Consider the following 23,889-nt stretch of genomic DNA (forward strand, 5'->3'; position numbering starts at 1 on the left):
GCATAAAGACACGTCTTGCTGTTAGATCCGTTCAGTGCTATACCACAGCAATATCGTCTTATTTCGAGTAAGGCTTAGAAATATGCGGGCCGACATTGCAACCTTTCACGATAAGTAGCCAAAGCCTATCTAGGTTGTAAAATTCTTCTTTTTCTTTTGCAAAGCATTGCATAGATCCGACCGTGTTACCTTAAAGTGAACTTCGCCCACAACCGGTCTACTAAGACATGGGTCTAGCTGATGTGATTCTCGGAATCAAGATTAAAAGGGATCATGAGGGAATTGCACTGACACAATCTCATTACATTGAGAAAGTGCTTAAAAAGTTTCACTCCTTTGACTGTGAGCCAGCTAAGACTTCATTGGAACCCAATGTGCATTTGAGTAAAGCACACGGGCGAGCCTGTAGCTCAAGAAGAATATGCAAGGATCATAGGGAGTATCATGTTTACCGCAAACTGCTCTCGACTAGATCTTGCGTGTGCGGTGAATAAGCTGAGCCGATTTACGAGCAACCCAAGCAAGGAACATTGGAAAACTCTGAATAGGATTTTGAGATACTTGAAGTATACTCTTAACTTTGAGCTGCAGTACACAAACTATCCCCAAGTACTTGAAGGGTACTGTGATGCAAATTGGATCAATGATTCAAAAGACTCGTTTTCAACGAGTGGGTATGTGTTCACTGTGGCGCGGTGGAGTTGTTTCGTGGAAGTCAACGTAACAGACATGTATAGCTAGATCCACCATGGAATCTGAGTTTATCGCTTTAGATAAAGCAGGGAAGAAGCCGAGTGGCTTAGAAACTTCCCAAAAGATATTCCATGATGGAAGAAGCTAGTGCCGACAATAGTGATACATTGTGATAGCTAAGCAGCTGTAGGAAGAGCACATAGTGGCTTGTACAATGGTAAGTCTCGACATATTCGTCGGCGACATAATACCGTAAGGCAATTGATCACAAGTGGTGTTATCGCAGTTGACTATGTAAGGTCAGTGGATAACTTAGCGGATCCGTTAACGAAAAGTTTAAACCGTGATCAAATGCATAAATTGCTAAAAGGAATGAGACTGAAAACCACATCTTAAAAGATGATTATAGTGGTAACCCAACCATACGATTGGAGATCCCATGGGCTTGGTTCAATGGGAAAACGAAGCTAGATGATTCTAGTTGTAACACTCGGAAGATTTCTAATCTTCACCCATTCTTTAGAGGCTAAGCTATGACTTTTTAATGATTCTTAGAAACCTCGAGGAGGTGGGTATTACAGGATACCTGGAAAAGAATCACCTATGTAAGTGAAGGAGTGTGGGCCGCTTCAATATGTGAATCACTTATGAATCCAAAGTGGTGTTCCATTGCCTGTAAAAAGACACAAACGTGAGAACTGATGAGTTTGTAAATAGTATTGTGTCAATATTATTGTCTCGGTATACACCAAGGAGGAATGGTTCAAGGCATCACGTCCACCAGGCCGCCGGTATGCCCGATAGTGTTGACTATGGAAAGTTCAAAGCCCCAAGCTACTATTCCAAATGCAATATTGTTTCTCGAGAATTGAGCGAAGAGTCTGCATGCATGCAAACACGTCTTGTGTTGGTTTGAGCTGTCAGTGCTCTAACCAATGTGGGGGATTGTTGAAAACGTGTAATATTTGAAAAGCCTCCAAGTCTTTTGGCCTTTCATATGGCTAAGTCCTTTAGCCTTTCACCTTGTGTAACCACCAATTTCTTTATGTAGTGTCTTAATGTCATGACCTTTCATGTCTCCATCTCTAGCCTATATAAGGCATGGATTTGTAGATGGAAAAAAGACAAACAAAAAACCATTACATCTACTCCCAAGCTCTATATCATAGTGTGCATCATAGGAGCATTGCATAGCTCGATTCTCGGAACTCCATCAAGTTCGCCGGTGCCTAGCGGGTTTGAGGTGCTTCTACACACTAGGAGGAAGTCGTTTTATCTTTGGGGGCAATACGTCATTCCGTGAGCACTAACCGGAGCGTAATTTGTCTTGCGGAAAGAGGGCTTCCCTCGACTCGACTTATTGTTGGTTTGTTTTATTTCAGTTGTAATTTCCATTCCAGTTATAGTTGTTATTTTCCTTTTGATTGTAATAGTTAGAGTACCGCCTGTACACGGCGTGGGAATTTTCATCCCATTATTTCTAACATATTTCACAGACATATAAATCATAAGTAAAAAAAACAATCCAAGCATTATCTGATATACGATTCATAACTAGCTGAGGGCAATAAGAAGATGAGAATAGAAATAAGAGTTTGGCATAGATGGTGTACTAAAAGATACTACTAGTACTTAATAGAATTTCATGATAATATCAATATACTCTCCATATAACAATTTCTATATACTGCTCATATAGTTTATTATGTCTAGTCTCTGTCGTCTTGAGCTCAGCTACTAAATTTCATTTATGGAGCTATTAATTCTCTGAAAATTTGCAGTCATGGAAATATAATAACTAAATAAACTTATGTGCTAAAATGATTGTCTCATGAAGGGGTCCACATGTTGCCAGAAAATATTCAAGACTTATTTTCCCTCATATAGATTTAAATGAAACTAGAATACTATCCCACATGAGTCTAAAAATACAATAAAAATTAGATGCTTGTTGTTTGACTCATATTCAATGCACTATATTCAATATAGACTTAGTTTAAAGCTGAGGCTGCTCAATGTCTGCCTATTTAAGAATGCAAAAATTAAAATAGCATAGTATTATTTGAAATTTCATTGAAAAAAAAGTGTTGCGTTTGTGCAGGTCTCATAGCATGCTTACGTTTGTCACATAAGCAATATCATTACATAGCCAGCCAGCGTGCTTAGGTTTGTGGATTTTGGTGACAACATTACTATATAAAAATATACTACACCACTGATCTATGTTTCCCAATCTGTACATTAGTGAAATATGCTAATATAATTGTTTTATTATAATCATTACACATTTACACGAGACACTGTTATACAAGATACATATATACTTTTCAAATACTATAAAATACTCCTGATACGTACGTATATGCTTTCATTTTTTTTACTATACCGTGGTTCAAGGTTCTAACTTCTAAGTTGAAACTACACCACAGTAAAAATTATGGAGTGCATAGATCTTGACATAAATACTATGGCTATTAGTTCATAAAATTACATATTGTGGCCGAACTTTGGTATCACCACAAATTTAAAATTTGATCATAAAAATTCTAACTTATGCAATGGCAGTGAATTTTTCATGATTTGGAATTTCAGCAAAAATTGGGATATATTTTAAAAGTCAAGTAATGACCAAGCCAACGTCGTTTATACCAACTAGAAGCGGTGTCATTGATTATATATATACGTCGACCACTTTATTCAATTGTATAATCTGACGTTCCACGCAAAATTTAATTTAAGGAAAAATTGAACTCATAGAAATTTTATACAGAGTGTAAGTTCATGGTATTAGCGATCAAGTTTTAAGTTTGTAAGAAATGTCAATTTTCAACTAATATTTATGATTTAATATATCATGATTACCTCTAGTTAGAGTATGCCATACACGAAACAAACAAAAGAGTTGGCACAAATCTTTTTTTGAAACAAACGTTGAAAGTTTATGTGGTTTTTTGTGGGTTATATGTGAATGAACCTGAGTCATAATGAATAGGTTATCATGAACTATGTTATAAATACTATACCATCTACATATTATGAGTACAATTATTTATACATAATTGAATAGGCAATGTGAAAGAGAGTGTGAAATATTATCTATATAGCAAAGGGAATGGGACTATGATATAGTAATGTGAGTTAATTACCTTGAGCAGGGCGTGCACTCATTTATACGATTCACAATTATTTATCTATCTAATTAAATGCCGCGCTCTGTCAATTCCTACCAAATTTATTAAATTCCGGTTCCCCACTTAATATAATTTTGGAGTCCGCCTCTATGTCACGTTTATTTCTTATGTTTTTTTCTTAGACATCTAAATAGTGAAGATCATATTTTATTCAAGTACTACAATATTGTATCCGGAATTGGAAGTGATCTCTGATAATAAAAAGCAGAGTTGATTATAGTTGATATATAATGAGGTCGGTTCATGTATTGAGTTGAATTTTTGTGGCAGTTTAGGCAAATGGCAATACACTTTGAATATATTTTCTACTAGAATTAAACTGTCATGCAATCATATTATTGTATTAGACGTATTTACCTCAAATGCGAAACAAAATTCAAGATGCGGTAACGGATTGGAGACTAATAGCTACCCTATGACAAATAGATAGAAATATAAAACCTGCGTAAAATTTAATCCGAGATATTAGACATTTATCACTAGACTCGTAGGCCAACTCACACATATTATAGCTGCCATATGGTAGAATGATTATGTATGAGGCCAAGTCTCAAGTTTGAGTCAACCACGACACGACCTTCAAATTTTTGTTTATTTATCAATAAAACAAAGAGCGACAACATTTCGTTTACCGTGAATGAGTTCATTTTATAGAAATTAAAAATCACAATTAGTCATTTATGATTGTTGGGGAATTTATTTGAATTTATAGATAGAAAGTACAAAAAGTTATGTATATAGATATCGGGTGAACCACGTGGCAAGTCACAGATGTGTGCCTTTGCACGCGTGTTTGCGTAGGCCGTGCGTGCTTTGGGTATATAGCGCAAGTGTTGAGCTAACTGCTAAGTGAGTAAGCACGCGACGGCGTGCTTTGGCCAACCATTAAGCACGATTATATTCCGCGCTTGTTCTAATATGTTTGGGCGAATGGATTTTAGCTCCAAGTGAGACCCTTTGATTACATATGATTCATATAGTTGAAACTGTAAAATATAGTACACTTATACGTGCATTCTAATTTAATACTCGTATCATGGTTGTGATATTTGGTATTGATGATTGTTTTATTAACGAGTTATTGATTTGATGGCGTTTCAAAGTTATTAGTAGGAAAATTTTTTGGAGACATAGTGTCTCCAAGCCATAATGCTTAAAATGGTAAGTATATATTATATCATATTTTTAATTAAATTTATATTTTGTATATGTACTTTATTACCCTTACATTAATTTGTTTACTAAATACACCTATTTAAGGATATAAATTTTGATTATGCATAGATGATGCATGCATTTAATAACATATTGCAATCATCTAATTGTTTAAAACATGATTTGATAACTTTTTTTATATATGCCCATTTTAATGCATTTACTTAAAGATATTTCTTTAAAATTTTAAATATAAATTTTATTAGCTTTATATATTTAGTGTACATTTTGTCTACAAATAAAATAAGATTTATCAACAAACAAATAATTTCAGACTTCTTAATGAATTAGTCTTTATAAATGTGAATTTAAATCATTTTTAACAAATAATTAGCGCTATAAAATATAAATAATTAGTTATCTAATATTTTTGAACTGTAAATACTTAGAGTTACTATAACATGTGACAAAAAATAATTACTTTGTAATTATAATACTATAATCTTCAATATTGATAAACTTATTCTTTTAATCACTTTTTATTCACAATAATCTTTAAAAAATAATAAATTTTTTAGTTCACTTTAATATAACAACCAACACATTAAAAGTTGATAATACTATATTATATATTAATACTACTAATTAAGTGAGTATATGGTTTTGATTTTAAGAATTCTCTAGTTCTAATTTTTTATTTTTTTATTTTGATTTTTTTAAATTCTTAAATCTTGGACCATTATAGTTGAACCTCGATAAAATCATATGTTCTTATATCATTTATTTCATATTTTAAATATATTAAAATATTTAACTATAACATGCAATAAATTAAATTTGATACATGGTGTACGAATGCTAATTGAGTCTAGTGTTTATGATTTTAAGTTTAATTCTTTATTTTACAAAATTATAATTTCTTTAATTTATAATTTTTGAAAGATTATGTTTAACAGTGATCAATAAATAATCGCATGTTCTTAACTTATATATTTAACATTTTAAAGCTACATATTTAATATTCCCTCACTCTTTTTTTTGCAAATATTAGAATTCCTAACTCTAAACAAATAATACTCCGCACTATCTTATAATATTAGCAGAGTTTATGATTCTTATTACTTTTAATTATTAATCAATTAGTAGTAGTTGACATGTGGTATATTAAAATAATCTAAAATGAGAAAAGTAGATTCATCCAATTATTTTTGTATTAAATTAATAATTTCTTTGATTTTTAACATTTAAAACGATAGATTTGAATCTGATTAAAAATTAATTGTATTTTCTTAACTCATCTATTTAATATTTTAAAATTAAATAGTTATATTAAAATATTAGACGCCCTAACTTAATTAAATTAAAAATATTAAATTTAGTTAAAGCAAAGAAAAATAACAAAAAAATTGAAAAGATAATGAAAAAATAGTATATTATTTTATTATATAAACCAAATTGAATAAGATAAATGTTTAATTTTTTACATATTTTTTCATATACTATTAAATGAATGATTTCATTGTTACTATATTGACAAAATGTTTCAGAAAATTTAAGGAAAAAAATAAGTTATGAAAGAATAGCACAACGTAAAATCTATTTGAAAAAGTATATGATGCTATTTAAGTAATCAAATTATTTTACAATTAAATATCTAAATTACTGATTTTTTAATTAATTGTTTTAAAAATTTACACGACAAGAATGGTTTTGATTGAAAAAATTTTAAATTCATTACTCTAGTTGCATGATTAAGTTTATCTCCAATTAACATATATGCATTTAGATAAGAATAATTAATTTGATTAAATTTTCCTTAATTAGGTATATATCTATTTAATACTTTAATGTTAGGGTAAATTAGTCACAATGTTATTATGGCTTGGAGACATTATGTCTCTAAATCACTACTCTTAAAATTATTCAAACTTATCTTTCATGATATAGGGATGCAATCCAGTACTGTGCAATTAATTAATCTCTAAATTTATAATGCATAATTAAGTAGATAATTAAGTAGGAGCGCATATACTATAATTACTAAAAAATTTATTTTTTTGGCAAAGCATTACTAACTTTTTTTTTTTTTATTGCTAACTCATTAATGCCCTATATTAAAAATAGGAATATCAATCCAACCTGAAATTCGTGGGCCAACTCGAATAGTCTGATAAATTTAGCGGGTTAGGATTGTTATTTCGTAACCCGGATACAAAGGGGGCTAAATGGGTTAGCCCATTAGGGTTGGCGTGTTGGCGCGAACGGATTGCGTCAGCCCTATCGGGCTAGTTTTTATTTACCATGTACCTAAAGTCGTGTTAATTTCTTAAATAGTACTCCCTCCGTTCCCTCATAGTTGAGGCGGAACTTTTTCGGTACGGAGTTTAAGAAAGAGAAAAAAGTAGAGAGAATAAAGTAAAAAGTGAATAAAGTAGAGAGAATAAAGTAAGAGAGAGTAAAGTAAGAAAGAAGAAAAAGTTACTATAAATGAAAACGACTCAACTATGAGGGAACTTCCCGAAATGGAAAAATGACTCAACTATGAAGGAACGGAGGGAGTATCTCCTCCTTCCCATAAAAACATGTGCCCTTTCCATTTTCGTCCGTCCCACAAAAATATGTGCATTCTATTTTTGGAAGTTATATATTAATTTAATAATATAATCATATAGGTCTCACTATCCACTGACACTAATTTAACTATCATTCTCAACATCTCTTTTACTTTTCCATATCTTTTTCCTTCTCTTCTTATTTTACCAATTTTATCTTAATTCTCGTGTCATATTCATTGCCTATATTTTTATGAGATGGAGTGAGTAGTAGATTACATATGTTTGAAAGTCAAATTAGGAAAGATACATGGAAAATAATTTTATGTTAATCGAAATTAAAGTGGCGAAACAATAGGTATAGTAACTGAAAATTGTGCTACATTACATATTTAACATCATGCTTTAAATTTAATAGAATATATATTATCACATAGCATCTTTTTAACCTTAGATGTTCAAATTCGAATTTAATGGAGTAATTTAATACTCCAAAATAGTTATTACAAGCTCTAACGTGATGACGCTTATTAGAAGCTCTGTATCATGAGATGATTCTAACAAATAAATTTTTACTTGCAAGGTCTAGTTAGATATGCTAAAAACAATCATATTTCTTTCATATGTATTAGATGTCGATGCTAAGAAGTCATAGTACTACTCTTCAAATTTCGTACGAGATTATGCTCAAAATTCGGAAGTACAAAAGTTAAGTACAATATCGTAGACAATATATCTTCATAAATTTAACAAAATTCAGATGAAGTGATGCTTTGATAAAAAAAAAATACGATCTTAAATTAATTCTCCTATATCAGTTTAAGAAATTTGTGCTACAAAATAAATAGTAGTACAATAATTACCATTAAATGCAATATATCAGTAACCATGCATCATGCATATCTTACCTCGATTCATGTTTTATTTCTTCTTATGAAATTTATCAAATGAACACTTACATGCAATTTATGAAATGAAAACTTATATAAAAAATAATTATAATTATATTTTAGCTATTAACAAAAAACTAGTTTATAGTAATTTGAGTTTATTATAATTTAAACTGTACTAGCTACCAATTTAATTTGGTCAGATAAAATTAATTAAAAGTTATGCATATACTATGAGTCTATTATTATAAACGATGTAAAGCGATAATAACTAATGATATAAATATGATGACTTGATTCAATTTAGATTTTTACGTGAGAAATGGTCAATATATATGTATAGCTAGGTTGAAACCGACACCAAATACTCAACGATTTTTTGTTGTAGTCTTTTACTTATAGTATAAGCAAATACTACATATTTAAAATGTTGTCAAAACAAGTGAGTAAAGGATACCAAGTGCAAAAATATCGTGTTTAGTGTGAAATCAATTATATACGTAGAAGAAAGGCTGATAACATCATCACACGATTGTCATTGTGTGTAAAAGTTACCTGCTTTAGTTTGAAATCAACCAAAAATATCTAAATTGAAGACATTCACTACTAATGAAAAGTCAATAGCCATCACACACCTAAATGACATGTAAACAATTATGTAATCATATTACGTATAGTAAAATGACATATTCACATACGTAATCATGCTGTGTTGGTCTCATATCATTGATTTAGATTATACCCTTCGTAGTCTTCATAATGTTGCTTTCACGTTATTTCGGTATACAATAACATACCCTTCAAATTGACATGATTAACTTAGGTGACCTTTATTAGAAAAGTTTAGATAAAATCAACTTTCTGCAACCTTATATCGGTATATAATACTAGTATTATAAAATGAAATGATTAACTTAGATGACCTTTATTAGAAAAGTTAGATGAAATCAATTTTATGTAACCTTATATCGCTATTCTATAATATATCCTTCAAAATGATATGATTAAATGGCCTTAATTAGAAAAGTTACAGATAAATTCAATTTTATGTAACCTTATATTGGTATATAATACTATATCCTTCAAAATGAAATGATTAACTTAGATGGCCTTTATTTGAAAAGTTATATAGAGAGAATTAGTTTTATGTAATTCTTCAGTCGTAACTTGCAAGCCTCTTATCAATAGTTTTTAATGTTCTCAATGATGGTTTTTAGGAAATATTTTGTCTAGTCTTCATAAGACAACTTAAAACACATCAATTATCTTGACTTAAAAAATAAGACCAATTAGGTGGGGAAGCGCGCATCGTGGCACGGTGTGATTAGTGTTTTTTGTGAATTTTTTAATGATTATATATTAGTTAAGCAGATTGTCTATTAATAAATGTCATTTAATGCATGGTCTCTGTAGCCTGCACAATTAAATGGCGTGCACAGCCGACCAACTAAAAAACTCCATAATCAAAGTTTAATAGTATTTTATTTAAGAGTAATAGAATCATAGAATTTGGTTAAATTTTGATGAATATCAAAACTTTTGAAATTGAATTATTAAATCACAAAGTTTCAATTTTTAAAATTGTTTCAATGATGTATAACTCGTCGATGATGTTCAAAATGACATATTTCACTAAAATAAATATTTTTTTGTTATTCTATTGAAATAATGTTGTTTTTAACATTACCAAAAGACGTTAATTCACGAATGTGATAAATGAGAAAAAATTGGATTTTCGTGATTTAATATTACAATTTCAAAAGCTACAAGAGTTACGAATATAATAAATGAGAAAAATTAAAATTTTGTGATTTAATATTATAACAATTTCAAAAACTAAGTAAGTCACCATAATTTGATCAAACTATATAATTTAAATACAGCTATAATCCCTTTATTTTTTTATTTTTTTTTCTATATTGCTATAATACGACAACGACTCTTGAGAAAAGTTGTATTTATGGCACAACAACTTGCTCAAAACACTTGCTGTAAATTCCATTATATTATTAGATGAATTATGTATGTGGAGTATAATATTGTGTATGAGGGAAGTAGATAACATGATAGAGTGATAATAAGTAGGGTGAGAGCCGTACATATTTACATTCCAATCAACTCATCCTATTCGCGTGGACATGGTTACCCCCATTGACTTAAGCCCCCTATAACCATTAGCCACACCTTACCATATCATGCATATCTGTCTATCTCCTTTGCTTTTCATTTTGTTGGATTAATATGTGGATATCCAACAACAACTCTCACTCCGTATCTGTATAAGATTTTAAAACTAAGGCTTCGTTCCATTGGCATGAAATTTAGATGGTGAAAGTATTCATATAGTATTATTTTTATTTTCTTGTATCAAATGATCAGAAATTTATAAAAAAATCTGCAACGATAAACTCAAACTCAAGACCTTTAAAATCAACATTAGTAACAAACCATTGTATTACCATGACATGCATGCACGCATATGGTTCAATTTTTATGCCGTTGAAAGTATGAAGAAATTTTCATAACACAATGCTTTGGTTAAATCCACTAGGATTGTTGGTTTAGTTTTATTTATTCTATTTCTTTTAATAAAGCTATACTCCTTGTTTTTCTCTTGGAGCTATAATTTTTTTGTTACTTGCCTCGTGAATTTTATACTATATGGAAATATCATAACTATACATTTAGTTGGGTATAATGATATGGAAGACGTGTCTTGGAAAACATATCTACATTATGAATTCTAATTTTTGTGGATAGAACGATTGAAAACTCTGGGTAACAACTCGTAGAACAAAGAACATGAAAAGGTTCAAGTTATTGATTAACAGTATATGAATTTCAACAGAGAATACAAAGTCGCTTGGCCTTTAGCTTTATAAACTCAATTGTTTTTTCAAAATCATAAGGCCCAGTAGCGAGATAGCACCCCAAGCTTCCAAAGAATTGCATCTTTGGACTACGGATATTTTTTGATAGCCTATTTTGGGCCCAAACTAATTTAGCCCAACGTTGCTCTAATTCAATTACAACTCTTTTTTTTTTCCTAATCAATTACAACTCAATATAGATTGTAAGCTAATTAAGATACACACGCTTTTGCAATATGGCAATACCAATATATCATTATACTAAATTCCAATTGCGAGCATGAGAATGTCAACAACAATGATTACTTGGTCGGTTATTCAGGAATAGCATGTCATGAGATTGAATTGTTTGCGATTACTCGAGATTAATTTTATTATATCGAAAGACCAAGGTTGTAAACCAAGACTAATACTACGTGACAGTTGTCCTAAATTTGGCTATTAGACCCCTTATATACCAAATTGAACAACATTCATTTTATCTAATCCATTAAATCGAACACTACTAATGAGTAATGAGATATGCATCCACAAGCTCATTATACAAGTGCCAAATATTTTTCCAAAAAGTAGTTCGAAACTTTTGGTTGATGAATTGGTACGTGTGGGGTTCCGAATATCCACTCAATCTGGGAGCTTGTATCCGAGTTGATCATCTGTCTTTAAACGAATTGACTCATCACTACCTATGTATATACTCTAAATACGAAGTACACAAACAATATACTTACATCACCAACCGTACATTTTTTTGATTTATCAAATTTTTTTGAATGAGAAATCATATAAAAGACGTATATTTAGTATTTTATACATTTTTTATTTATTAAATTTCTTTGAATGAGAAATCATATAAAAGACATACATTTAATATTTTAGTAAGGATAATAAAACCAAAATAATAATTGCTACAGTAACTTAAATATAACTCGACCAATGAATTAGTTATTTCTTTTATTAAAAATAACAAAGAAACTTACTTTAATTATTCAACATTTTTTTTGCATTTATATGGATTAGGGTGCGTTGCTAAGTACTCCATTTAAATTGCTAACTCTGTTCATCATCAATGTTGTGTATTTAAAATGTCAACACATAATATCAACACATCCTCTTGAAGTTTAATAAAATTATGTGTTAATATTTTAATGTCACCGTATTGACATTTTTAATACACTGCGTTGATAAGTTAACAAGTTAGAAACTTAAAAATGTTAGTGATCGATCACACTCCTATATGGATTAATGTATTATTTTTAATTCAACTTGATTCACTGAAATATACTAGTACTACTCCATACAAAATGTCTAATCGATTACCACGTGTTAAACATGATGCTGGTTGAATTTTGCATCCAGCCATCCACTTTTGAGGAGGAACAAAATAAACACCAATAGTGTAGAACAATTTATTCGAAGAACAACACAAAAAATGCTCTCTTCTATGAAATTTTAATTTTTCTTGGAAATTCGATGGAATATAGTAACTCATAGTACATATCATATTCTTGAAACCATATTTCCAATTCTTTTGAAAAAATATTTTTGAATATAGATTAATTTTACAACGTAAAACCAATGTGCAAATTAAAAAGTAAAATTAAGCATAAAATAGTCCGGGCCCACCCTCCACATCGAAAGCCCGAATTCCAAAGGGTGTGTCGGAGCCCGAAATATAAAGCCGGAGACTTTCAGCCTTATGTTATTATTATTGGTTAATGGATTAATTCCAAAATCAAATTAAGTTGGATTTCGAATTCGGAGAGAATCGCCCGCCTGAAATCATGGCGGCCTCATCACCAGCCAAGAGCAACAGCGCCGACGTCTCCGCGCCGCCCTCCTCTAAGAGCCTCCGCGGCCTTAACAAACCCAAGTGTATCAAGTGCGGCAACGTGGCGCGTTCTAGGTAAACCCTTTCTCCTTTTCCTTATTCGCCACCTTACTTCAGCCAATGTAGGGTTTTCTGAGCTCGCTTTCCAGATTCCACTTCCTAATGCATCACCGTGTTGTACCCCGCGCTCCTAGAAGTTGTACTTCGTTCTGTTTCTGTGGTGGTTGATGCATAACCCTGACACGATGCAAGCATCATAACGTCAATCAATGTTTATCCCCTTTTCAATGCGAATGATTAGTGAAGGAATGGCCTTAGTCATACGTGAGTAACAATCAAGGGAATTTTAGCGGATTAGATGTTGTAGTCTGGAAGAAAATTGCTAATCGAGCAGGCAATTTAAATACTCGTGGCTCATGAATTTCCATTTAATTTTTGTATGTTCTAAGCTGGTTAGGTTTTAAACAGAAATGGCAAATCAATACCAACTCTTGCTATGGGCTTCTCTGTTAAAAATGGAGGTCAGTGGTTAGAATCGTATATCATCCTATACCTCCTAAAAGTCTGTGAACTTTCACTGGCGCATAAAATACTACGTCATAGCTTGTACATAAGACACTATCTCCACCGCAGTCTATTGCTCGCCATACCTAGGGTGATGGTTGAAAACACTTGGGGATTTTATTTATGAAAGTTTATGTCTCTACTTGCATTCAGTCACTCCTGTAAGGAAGCTAAGTGTTCCGGAAGTATGCTATTATATATGCGAAGCTCAATGTTTTATGTTGTAGAATAGCTGTAGTTTCACTCTAACCAGTGCAGAAACCTGTGATGTGAAACCTGTGATGTTGATTTATTCAATTATAACTGCTAACATTTAGACAATTCTTAGTTGGAATATGATTTGAACATTATGTTGCATAAGGAGAACAGTGACAGACTGGATCTGCTCTGTTTGAATGGTTCACGTGTGTAATACATGTCCTAACTGAAACTCCTAAAGCTGTTGATCAACCACTAACTACAGTGTCTTTCTTAGTGTGTTGAGTCATAAGTGTTATTTGTTCTACCATATTTATATCTTTAGGAATCATGCTTGAAGTTCTAATTGTATTATTCATCATTCATGGTTATTGAGGACACAATGCATGCTGGTTGCCGTAGTACGCAAGGTGTTAAAATAAGAATAAAATAATGAAAAGTGAATTTAGTCTGCTAGTATTCTAGAAAATCATCTGACGCATGACAGGAAATAAAAGACAATCAGCATAATAATTATATAAGAAAATTCTAACTTCCAAGTATATTTGCCTCTATGCTTCTATCTGTTTCTCAAGAATCTGGCTCCATTTTTCCTTGTTCAAGCAGCTGCATTCCGAAAAACAGTTAAAAATGTAAGAGAAGTACTCATATGCCTTAGTGTTTGTTTTGCTCTCCTCACTTTCCCCTTTTGGTTTACTGATATTTGTAGTTTTTGAGAAAAATGTTCTGTGATTCTGAATGAAAGAATATGTGTAGCCTCGTAGTAACAAGTTTATTTTAGAAATTTACAAGAAAATGGCAATGTGCCTGAGGAAAGTGCTGTCAGGCAAAGAGGATTCGGTACGCTAATCAATTAGATCCCACAAAACAAAGGATTTTTATTTAATTACCTGATGCATATCCCCGTAGGAAACAAAACTTTAGAAACCGTCCTGATTTAGACATATCAGGTTGGATATTGACCCACTTTCAAAAAAGAATAAATTAAATAGGAAATTTCCAAGAGATGTGCCTGGAGGCCTTACGGGCACCTGGATATCCACCTGCTTTCCTGTTGATACCGTAGGAACAACCCCTGGCTGGGATAAATAGACTGATTGACTGTGATGGGGTAGCAACGATTCGGAGATAGAAATTTATTTTGTAAAAGAAATGAATACTTATAAATTTTAGTTCATAATTAATTCATCATGTCTTATCTAATATTCTTGATGCTTGTCTAAATTCTAATGCAAAGTCAAAAACGGATACTTATATATATTTTTACCTGTTCTTATATTAAATCCGCAGATGTCCGTACCAGTCATGCAAGAACTGCTGTGCGAAGGCACAAAATCCTTGTCATATACATGGTATGCTAATCCAGTCTCATGCTACAGTCCTTTGTTTGTGATTAATTTTTGTCAAGTTTTTCATAACATTATAGGCAATAGAAGATCATATCAAGGAAAAAAGATCATTAGAATCTTGATTTCCTAATTCCTATAATCCTAAACTTTTAAATGAATACTCGTCTGAAACATATGTTCATGATTCTCTTCTGCTCTATACCATTTGTTAAGATTTATCCCAACATTTCGGCACTATAATTTAAAGCTTGAGGTGTCTGATGTTGTCTGAGTGTGGTATTTTATTTTATTATATCTAATTACTGTATCGTCAGCACTGAGCTGTGCCTGATACTAATTTAAGTCATATTCGAACTGGTGAACAAGATAAAGAAAGAATAAAATGTGATAGGTGACAGTAAATTGTGCTGAATGATCTACTAGTATTTATTTAGCAGGTTTTATTCAGTATGGATATGCTTTTCTCTCTCACAGAGAGAAGAGGATGTGCAAATAGTGGCTAAACTAATGGAGGTAGATGGACAGCTGTAGGTTTGTTGGGGAACCTAATACCTAAATGCTTCCTCAAGGAAGCTTGTTCTAGGGTGACCATTCTTAGCGACCCCCTTAAAGATCCTCAAAAGTACAGTAGCTAACATAGGTCCACCATGAACCCTACTGGGACACTAATTTTTAGTATGATGGAATTCTCAGAGTTAGCTGAAAACATTGTTTCTTATCTCCAGAAATTACAAGCTTCACTGCACATATCAAGTAAGTCATTTACTAATGATTGTATTTGCAGTATTGAAAGGAAACTCATCCTTTCCGGACAAACCGTCCTCTACCAGCTCTCCTCTCTTTGACCAGCAATCGTCTGAAACATCTCATTCCGGGTAAGTTGCAGAGCTAGTTGTTCAGCATAATCTTGTGTGTGTTTTATCTTTCATGTTTATTCAAGATGCATCACTGTTATTGCAAGTGGGCTGCCTTCGCCAACCCTTATATTGAATGTATACTGTAAATATGTTTATATACATATACAGTGGCGGAGCCACGGTGGGGCCAGCCGTTTGAATATTTACTATATATAATATATGTATGCGACATTAATTATATCATTAGCTAGCACAGTTGGCATGAATATGAGCCACGCATTCGCGAGATACCAAGTTCGACTCCCGTTGGTGCATTTATTCTCCTAACTGATGCTTATCTTTCGGATTTGTATATGTTTTTTCAGATTTTCTAATATTAGCAGATAATTATATAACTCTACAACTGAATAAATATATGTAATAAAATTAGTAAAATTAATTTCAAAGGTATGTTTAGTTCATTTGTGGCTTTATTTTTAAATTTCTTAAATTAGTAATTCTGGTTTATTTTTATCCATATTCATTTAGAGTATTATTGATTTTCTCACATTACTATTTTTATTGATTTTCTCTCTAGTGATTTTACATAAACGATTTAAATTTGTATTCATAAAGAATGATATTTATAATTTAAGAATAAAAATAATTCTATAGACATGTAAATATATAATAGTGTATAATATTAGTAAAATTAATATCAATGCATTGCTCTATTTTTCTTATTATCTATTTCTCACGCACGACTTTTAATATAGCTTATGTTCGAGTTGTTTCCGAACACTGAACATATTCAATAAATTTTAATACTCCCTCCATTCACGAGAAAAGTCTCATTTTGCCATTTTGATAGTTCCATTTATGAAAATGGAAAATTTTCCTCTCATACTTTACCTCTTTTTTTGTCATCTCTCTTACTTTACCCACATTTTTATACATTCTCTCTCTTACTTTACCTCTTTCTCATTAAAACTCGTCCGTCCATAAATGAGACTATTTTTTGTGGACGGAGGGAGTAGTTGTTTGGGTCCCCCACGTTAAAAGTCTGGCTCTGCCAATGTACATATAGATGCTTGCTGTTATATTGCTTGATATTATTACCACCATAGGACTGGTGATTAATTGTGCCTCTTCCACTTCATATTGTTACTTTTTTTAGTTGCTGACATCCTGTAGTAGTAATTTCCATATCGATCACTTACAGGAGTTTTCACAGACTTCGCCAACTTTCTAACAACTTTGCGCAGTTCAGTAACTTACAGACCTCATTTCGGTCGAGGAAGCCATTGACCAAAAAGGTGAGAAACCTTCTCTATTGGTATAATCTGTTCATGGTTTAAAATCCTTATTTGTTTACATGCTCAGGATGCACAAGTCATCAATGAATGGAGGTTCTCGAAGTTGAAAGAATTTAGGGATGGAAATATTGAAGCAGAGAGTGAAGCTTTTGACCGATACATGCAAAATGTTGGTTTACTGGAAGAGGTTTTCCAGGTGAACTCTGAGTTTAATGAGCAGTCTTCTGGTGAGAAGTTTGATTCCAATGGTGAGAACAATGAGAGAATGGTTCATGACTTGAAGTCGAAGCTAAGATCAAATCCAGCAACAACTGAAAACTTGAGAAAAAGGATTCAACACATTGTAAATCAAGCATTGAAGAACGTAGGAAAGCCAGATGACATCAGTGATACAGAAGGAGTGGGAAGAACTACCAAAAAGATAAAGTCTTTGCAGGGAGAGAAAGCAACAGCCTTAACTGATCTCATTGACAAATTAAATAAAGCACGAAATGAGGACGAACTGAAAGCGTGTTGGGAGATGGCGTCTCAGGTGTTTCAGTGGAATGCGAAAAAGAGCGAAGCGGAAGCTACAGGTGACTCTCCTAGGCCTAGCAAGGAAAATGATGATTCCTATATCCATTTTCCCCCAACAAAATGGGTGAATCCAGTCACAGTTGATCAACAAGCTCTTTGCAGAATCGATGCACAATTTTCTTCCCTTGAGGAGGTACAAGATTTGTAGGCTGAGTTTGTTTGTTTTCATGCAGATTGTACACTAGCTGATAGATGGTTAATTGCAATGAATTTAGTGTAAAATGCCCAAGTGGGATGTTTTAATTTCTTGAATTTAGCCAATAAACTAGAATTAAGATTTGATTTTTGTGAGGTGGAAGCTAAGTCAAAATCCTAAAGCTAAGTGCCAAAGTGGGATGTTTTAGTTTCTTGAATTTAGTGGAATGTTCAGATGAGACGAGATTTTAAAATCCTCTGGACATAACCATTCTGAAAAATCCAAAAAAATTGAATCATTGAATTGATGATTTGAATACTTTCTTCAATGTTTTCAATGGCATCAGATGCATGTCATGCACTTGTAATTCTTACTTCTCCTGCAATAGTGGAGTATTAAACTCTTATAAATCCTTTGAACATATCATAGTAATTAATATTTAAAACATGTTTTTCATTTATAAACAAATTGGGAGAACAGCAGAATTTAGGTTCTATGCATACTTCTTTCGGATCAACACAAGGAAAATCATTTGATTGATATTCTACTCCTCCCACAAAATATATGATGTTCTTCGTCTGCATGTAACGAAACTTAAATGAATACTAGTACTATTATTGAACAACAAATATACCGGTGACGTTTTGAAATATAAAAATTTAACAAAAGTATTTGGAAAAATAAAAGTACCAACGCTAGCAAAAATTAAAACAACAAAAAGCACATAAAAAAGTTAATGGATCATCATGATAAAACGATCGATGATGCTCTAATTAATATAGTTATGACGGTCGAACCAATAATGTGAAGGCGGATAAACATAGGGCTGCAACAAATATTCCACGACCAAGGTCATACATCCTGTGAGACCTTGAAGTGTTTGTTGCATGACTAAATGTGAAATTATTTTGCCAATGAGCCCCGAAGGGGTCCACAAGTGTTTAATCATCGTTTTTGCGTGGGTCAACCCTTGTTTTTGCAAATTGCTAATGTCCATTCGACATCTCACATACGACACCATTGTTTACATATTTGACGAATATCTTCATACTGATGATACAAAATGTCGTGAGTGCGTTAAGAATTTTTTGTTGCGAAGTCATAGAAACTTCCGTGGTATCGATTGAGCATTTCTAATGTCATGTATGTATGCATACATTATAATGCATAACATAATAATTGAAGACGAATGAAACAATAATGAACTAGGCTGTTCTAGCTCGGGAATCGCAAACGAGCCCACAACTCAATGCAGTAAAATCCGAGAGGTCGCAAGTTGACGGGCTTCTATGTGTGAAGAGCTAGCCCATGGCCACTTCCAAGCCGATTTCATCGATAAAATTTGGGCACACACACACCAACAAATTTCAGTATTGAAGTTCATCTTTAAATTTTGAGGGAACATCTTTTTGGTCCACGAACTTTGTCAAACTATAATTTTAGGGCCGTGAACTTTAAAAATATCATTTGAGATCCGTCAATTGCGAGGTAATATCAATCGAAGTACTCCCTCCGTCCCAAGGAAGATGACCCCTTTCTTGGGCGGCACGGGATTTTATGCAACTTTATTTTGTGGGTTAAATGGAGAGAGTAAAGTAAGAGAGAATGGATAAAGTAGAGACAAATGGGTTTCCATTTTAAGTAATAGGTCATCTTGGTTGGGACAAACCAAAAAGGAAAGTGAGTCATCTTTAATGGGACGGAGGAAGTACTTTTTTACTATTTTCATATTTTTCGGATGAAAATACCCTCAATCTTAAAGGGTGTATAGAGAGATAATTGCTAATCAATCTACAATTTGAAAAATAATTTGCATTTAACCTTTCCAAAAATCTTACTGACATCAAGTCGCCATCTTCAAAATATAAACACTCAAAACCCAAGGTTTGGAAAGAAATGCTAACTGACGAAATGGGCCATAGGCCATAGCCCATTACTCGGCCCTTCCAAAACGGTTCATGGCAAATTAAACATTAAAAAATGTCAGAAATCAGCCACTGGTGTTAAATGGCAAACCAAACAGCTCGTTAGTAAAATAGTAATCGGATGACTAAACTCATTCACATTGGTAATTGAATGATTTAACATGCATATTTTATTCACATCAGTAATCCGTGAAATTTAAAAGAAGGTCGGTTATGCAAATAAAAATATCCGAAATCGAGAGAAGTATCGAAAGACGAGTCCGATCTTTTCTAATTGCAGTAACGTGCGTGGCTTCCCCTGCTCAAAGGCAAAGAACCTTTCTCTCCCTCTCTCTCCACACACTCAAACACACACACACACCGCTTTCGTTGTTTTCTACTACTCGAATCAGCGCGCCGCGCTTACTAGATACTTCCAAGCCGATTAGTGTTGTAGGGTTTAGACTTCATATATTTGATGTGATCACACCTGCCTGCTCCGACATTGAAGCGGAGGGAATTTGGGAAATTTGAAAAATGTTGGAGGATCAGGTGGCGTATCTGTTGCAGAGGTATTTGGGCAACTATGTCCGAGGACTCAACAAAGAGGCACTCAAGATCAGTGTCTGGCAAGGTCATAATTATTCTCACTCTAATTCCAGTAACTGCTGTTTTTGATTTGTGTTACCCTGCCTTCTCCCACGCCATTTAGGAAGAGGTCATCTATTTTTGTGCTTTCGTTGTTTTCTGATTTGGATGTTGAATTTGGTTCCTGTGCGAATCCGTGATCGTGTGTTTCGTTTGTTGAAATGTTTTTCCATACATGTTGGTATGGCGATCATATCTATAAGCCTTATGTCTGTTAATTCCATGTAGCCAAATTCAATGTAATTTCCTACCTAGTAAGTTGCTCATGTGCAAGATTTTTCAAAGATGCTTCTCACATGTTCTTTGTGGAGGCCGTACACCATGTCTTTCTAGTTATCCTTTCTCTTATATTATGGCGTTAGATCTTCAGTGAAGGAATACAGTTAGCTGGTTGGTGACTTGCTTATATCTGGTATTGCTTGGGTAGCAAGACTGGTGATTGGAATCTGATGATTTGTGCCTGTCTTTGTCTCTTTGCCAAGGGCTATAAGAGTACCAGGGCCTTATAAGGCAACAGAAGGATATATGGTGTAGTTATCAAGTTAAAAACAACTTAAACATCCTAAGAATCAGTAATTTGAATTGTTCGATTGTAGAATCATAGACGAATTTGGCTCCCCTGATATGTTCTTTTCACGTTTTGTATATAATCTAGATACCCTGTTTGTAATATTTCTTCCCCTATTGAAGATGCACTAAGAGTTATTTCCAACCAGGTATTTTTCGAGCTTGGGTTTTAAAGTTTTTGCAGACGTCATTTTCTTTTCAAAATAATCATCGGGATTCACTGATGAAGAACACATGCGAAGGAACTTTTAGTCGATTACAATTTTATTTTGGTTCTGAATGTACCACTTTCACCAAATTCTAATAAAAGATTCCAGGGTTGGGGACATATTAAAGATATTTACATAAATGTCTTCGACAAGAATGTAATTGGATGACAAATAATGTCTCTCAAGGTTCACAGGAACAATCCTGCAAAAGTATAGCTGTTTTACTTCTAAATAATAAAAACTAATAAAATAGCGTAGCAACTTATACAATACAATTTTTACTTGTGGAAAGTCTTCATCAATAATTCTTTCTGGAGTTGCTAACAGGTCTTGGTATTGGGATTTACCTATCTCCAAAACAAAGCATTGGGTAAGCATCGTTGCTGTGTCAAAAGGGACACACACCCTGTCTTGTTGGATAATTAAAAGCAACAAATGATAAATGAAATGCAGGTCTCTCTGTTATAGGACGCTTTTAACAGTCCACGGAAACATATATCTAGAGTTTATATCTGTATGTTTGCCAATTGTTTAGGGTCCAAGCCAGAAGTTGTATTAATGTTAGAATGTTAGATTTAGGAAGAATGTCTAGGTAGTTGATGATGCTCAGGCAACTTTATCCCCTTCTCTAAATGTCACTTAAAGCATCAATAACCCATTACTTCTTGCTTCCTCGATTCCTTACTCCTCTTATTCCTCCATTTCTTGAGATCTCCATGCTCTCTTGAGTCTAGAAGACTCTGAAATACAACATCGTTATTATCTTTCAAGGATTTGGAAAGGGCTAAACCTTGTACAGGATGAATAGGGTGTTTGTAGGCACACTTAGTGCATTTTATTGGCATTCCCTACAGAAATCCATTATAGTAACATTCTTATCCATTTTTCCTTTCTATGGATCAGATTGTAACATTCTAATCAATTTTAACATTTTTATCCATTTCATCACGCACCTAGCTGCTTGTAACATAACTTCTTTCACATTCCATTACCTTGGAACTTTAATATCTTATGTTATGTTAGAGACATAGAACTTGATGCAGTATGTAATTTGATTGGACAGTTAGTTAGGGTGAGGTTGATCTGGTTTGGGGGAGGGGATCGGGATCACATTTTATGTGTTGCTCATTCACCTACTAGTTGACGGTGAGGGCTTCAAAGGAATTTGATCATTTGTGATTGGTCCAAAATTTCATGTTGGAGAATGTTCTTTTGATTCTGGGCTACGATTTTCAAAAGAGGGCAACCATGAAGGATAGTTTGACACGGTGATGCTATGCTGATTCATTTGGCTAGAAGTAAATAAAGGGATATTTAAGTATATTATGGAGTAATAAGAGGATTTATGGAGAGGACGAGAGGTTGACGTTGAAGTATGCAATGTGAATTTCAAGCACAAAGAGTCACAAGGGTGTCTTTGAGAATGATCCTGTTAGACATGGAGTGTAATGTATATTTGGATGTATTAAGTGTTTACCATGAATGTGTAATAAAAATTTCATGCTTACCTGTTCATGGTGCATATTTGTGAAATTAAATTTTTTTATTTCTATTTGAAATAAAGAACTTGCATTTGGTGTGTTAGAATATAAGAATATTGAGTACTAGTATTTAATAGTTTAAATATTAAACAGGTGATGTAGAACTGACCAATATGGAACTGAAGCCAGAGGCACTAAATGCGTTAAAATTACCAGTGAAGGTTAAGGCTGGGTTTCTTGGATCAGTGAAGCTTAAGGTTTGTGTCACAGTTGTGGTTTTCCTTATCTGAAGAAGTTATTCTTCTACTCCCATTAGTTCGATTTAGATATGTTATATGTATTGATGATTATTTGGTTTACTTCATTTTTAAACTGCACTTGGTTTGTCATTAGGAATTACACAACCATTTATATGTTTTGAATTATATTTTGGGACAAGCCATCAAAATTCTCCTTTTCGGAACCAATTGTAGCCAAAACTGAAGTGTTATTTTAGTGGCAAGTTGATTCCACTTTTGTAGTCATGAATGCTATACCTGCACATTTTTTCTTAAGGAACCCCAAAATAGTTGCAGATTTTATTCAGATGATAACAAGGTACCTTTTATGTTATAATAATGTTAACGTCTATGCAACGGTGGCTTCGTTCTCACCTTGTCGCTCTCTTCTCTTCTAACTGACGTGAAATCAGTGAAATTCCCAAGCTGAATCAATTCAATCCTTTAAATCTCAAGTAACCAAATGGAATATGAATATTCTGCTTCAAATGGATTCACTACTCTATGTAGGTTATTTCTATACTATAAACATGGGGGATTGGGTGTTGGTAATGCTTGTCTAAAAAATGGACACTTTTAGGTAAGCGGTGCTGGAGGTTGACCAAATGTAGTTAATAAGTATGGTGAGGTATACAAGAAAATCGA

The 23,889-nt window shown here is 32.9% G+C and overlaps 2 protein-coding genes across 4 annotated transcripts in view; both read left to right on the top strand.

Moving 5' to 3' along the window:
* The first annotated feature begins 13,074 nt into the window (after window positions 1-13,074).
* LOC125211781 lies at window positions 13,075-18,307 on the top strand. Its single transcript, XM_048111714.1, has 5 exons — window positions 13,075-13,257; window positions 15,235-15,296; window positions 16,078-16,168; window positions 17,352-17,445; window positions 17,513-18,307. The coding sequence occupies exons 1-5, from the start codon at window positions 13,136-13,138 to the stop codon at window positions 18,167-18,169; spliced, it is 1,026 nt and encodes a 341-aa protein (XP_047967671.1). The 5' UTR covers window positions 13,075-13,135; the 3' UTR covers window positions 18,170-18,307.
* Window positions 18,308-20,347: 2,040 nt separating this feature from the next.
* LOC125213442 overlaps window positions 20,348-23,889 on the top strand; it is a 45,511-nt gene continuing 41,969 nt past the window's right edge. Inside the window, exons 1-2 of one of the 3 annotated variants that reach the window (XM_048113999.1) lie at window positions 20,348-20,695; window positions 23,120-23,223. In XM_048113999.1, coding sequence (XP_047969956.1) covers window positions 20,599-20,695; window positions 23,120-23,223 — 201 coding nt within the window. In that variant the 5' untranslated portion in view covers window positions 20,348-20,598. The remainder of the gene's footprint in view (window positions 20,696-23,119; window positions 23,224-23,889) is intronic. The other 2 variants (XM_048113997.1, XM_048113998.1) reach the window with 2 other exon arrangements.

This window comes from Salvia hispanica, chromosome 3 (assembly GCF_023119035.1).
Source record: "Salvia hispanica cultivar TCC Black 2014 chromosome 3, UniMelb_Shisp_WGS_1.0, whole genome shotgun sequence".
Taxonomy (NCBI): Eukaryota; Viridiplantae; Streptophyta; class Magnoliopsida; order Lamiales; family Lamiaceae; genus Salvia; species Salvia hispanica.

What these genes read in the sequence shown, in the direction of transcription:
- LOC125211781 (XM_048111714.1), top strand. Translation starts at nt 13,136, where the DNA reads ATGGCGGCCTCATCACCAGCCAAGAGCAACAGCGCCGACGTCTCCGCG. An exon ending in GGCAACGTGGCGCGTTCTAG is followed by an intron (nt 13,258 to 15,234) that starts GTAAACCCTTTC and finishes TTAAATCCGCAG; the next exon opens with ATGTCCGTACCAGTCATGCA. An exon ending in AAATCCTTGTCATATACATG is followed by an intron (nt 15,297 to 16,077) that starts GTATGCTAATCC and finishes TTGTATTTGCAG; the next exon opens with TATTGAAAGGAAACTCATCC.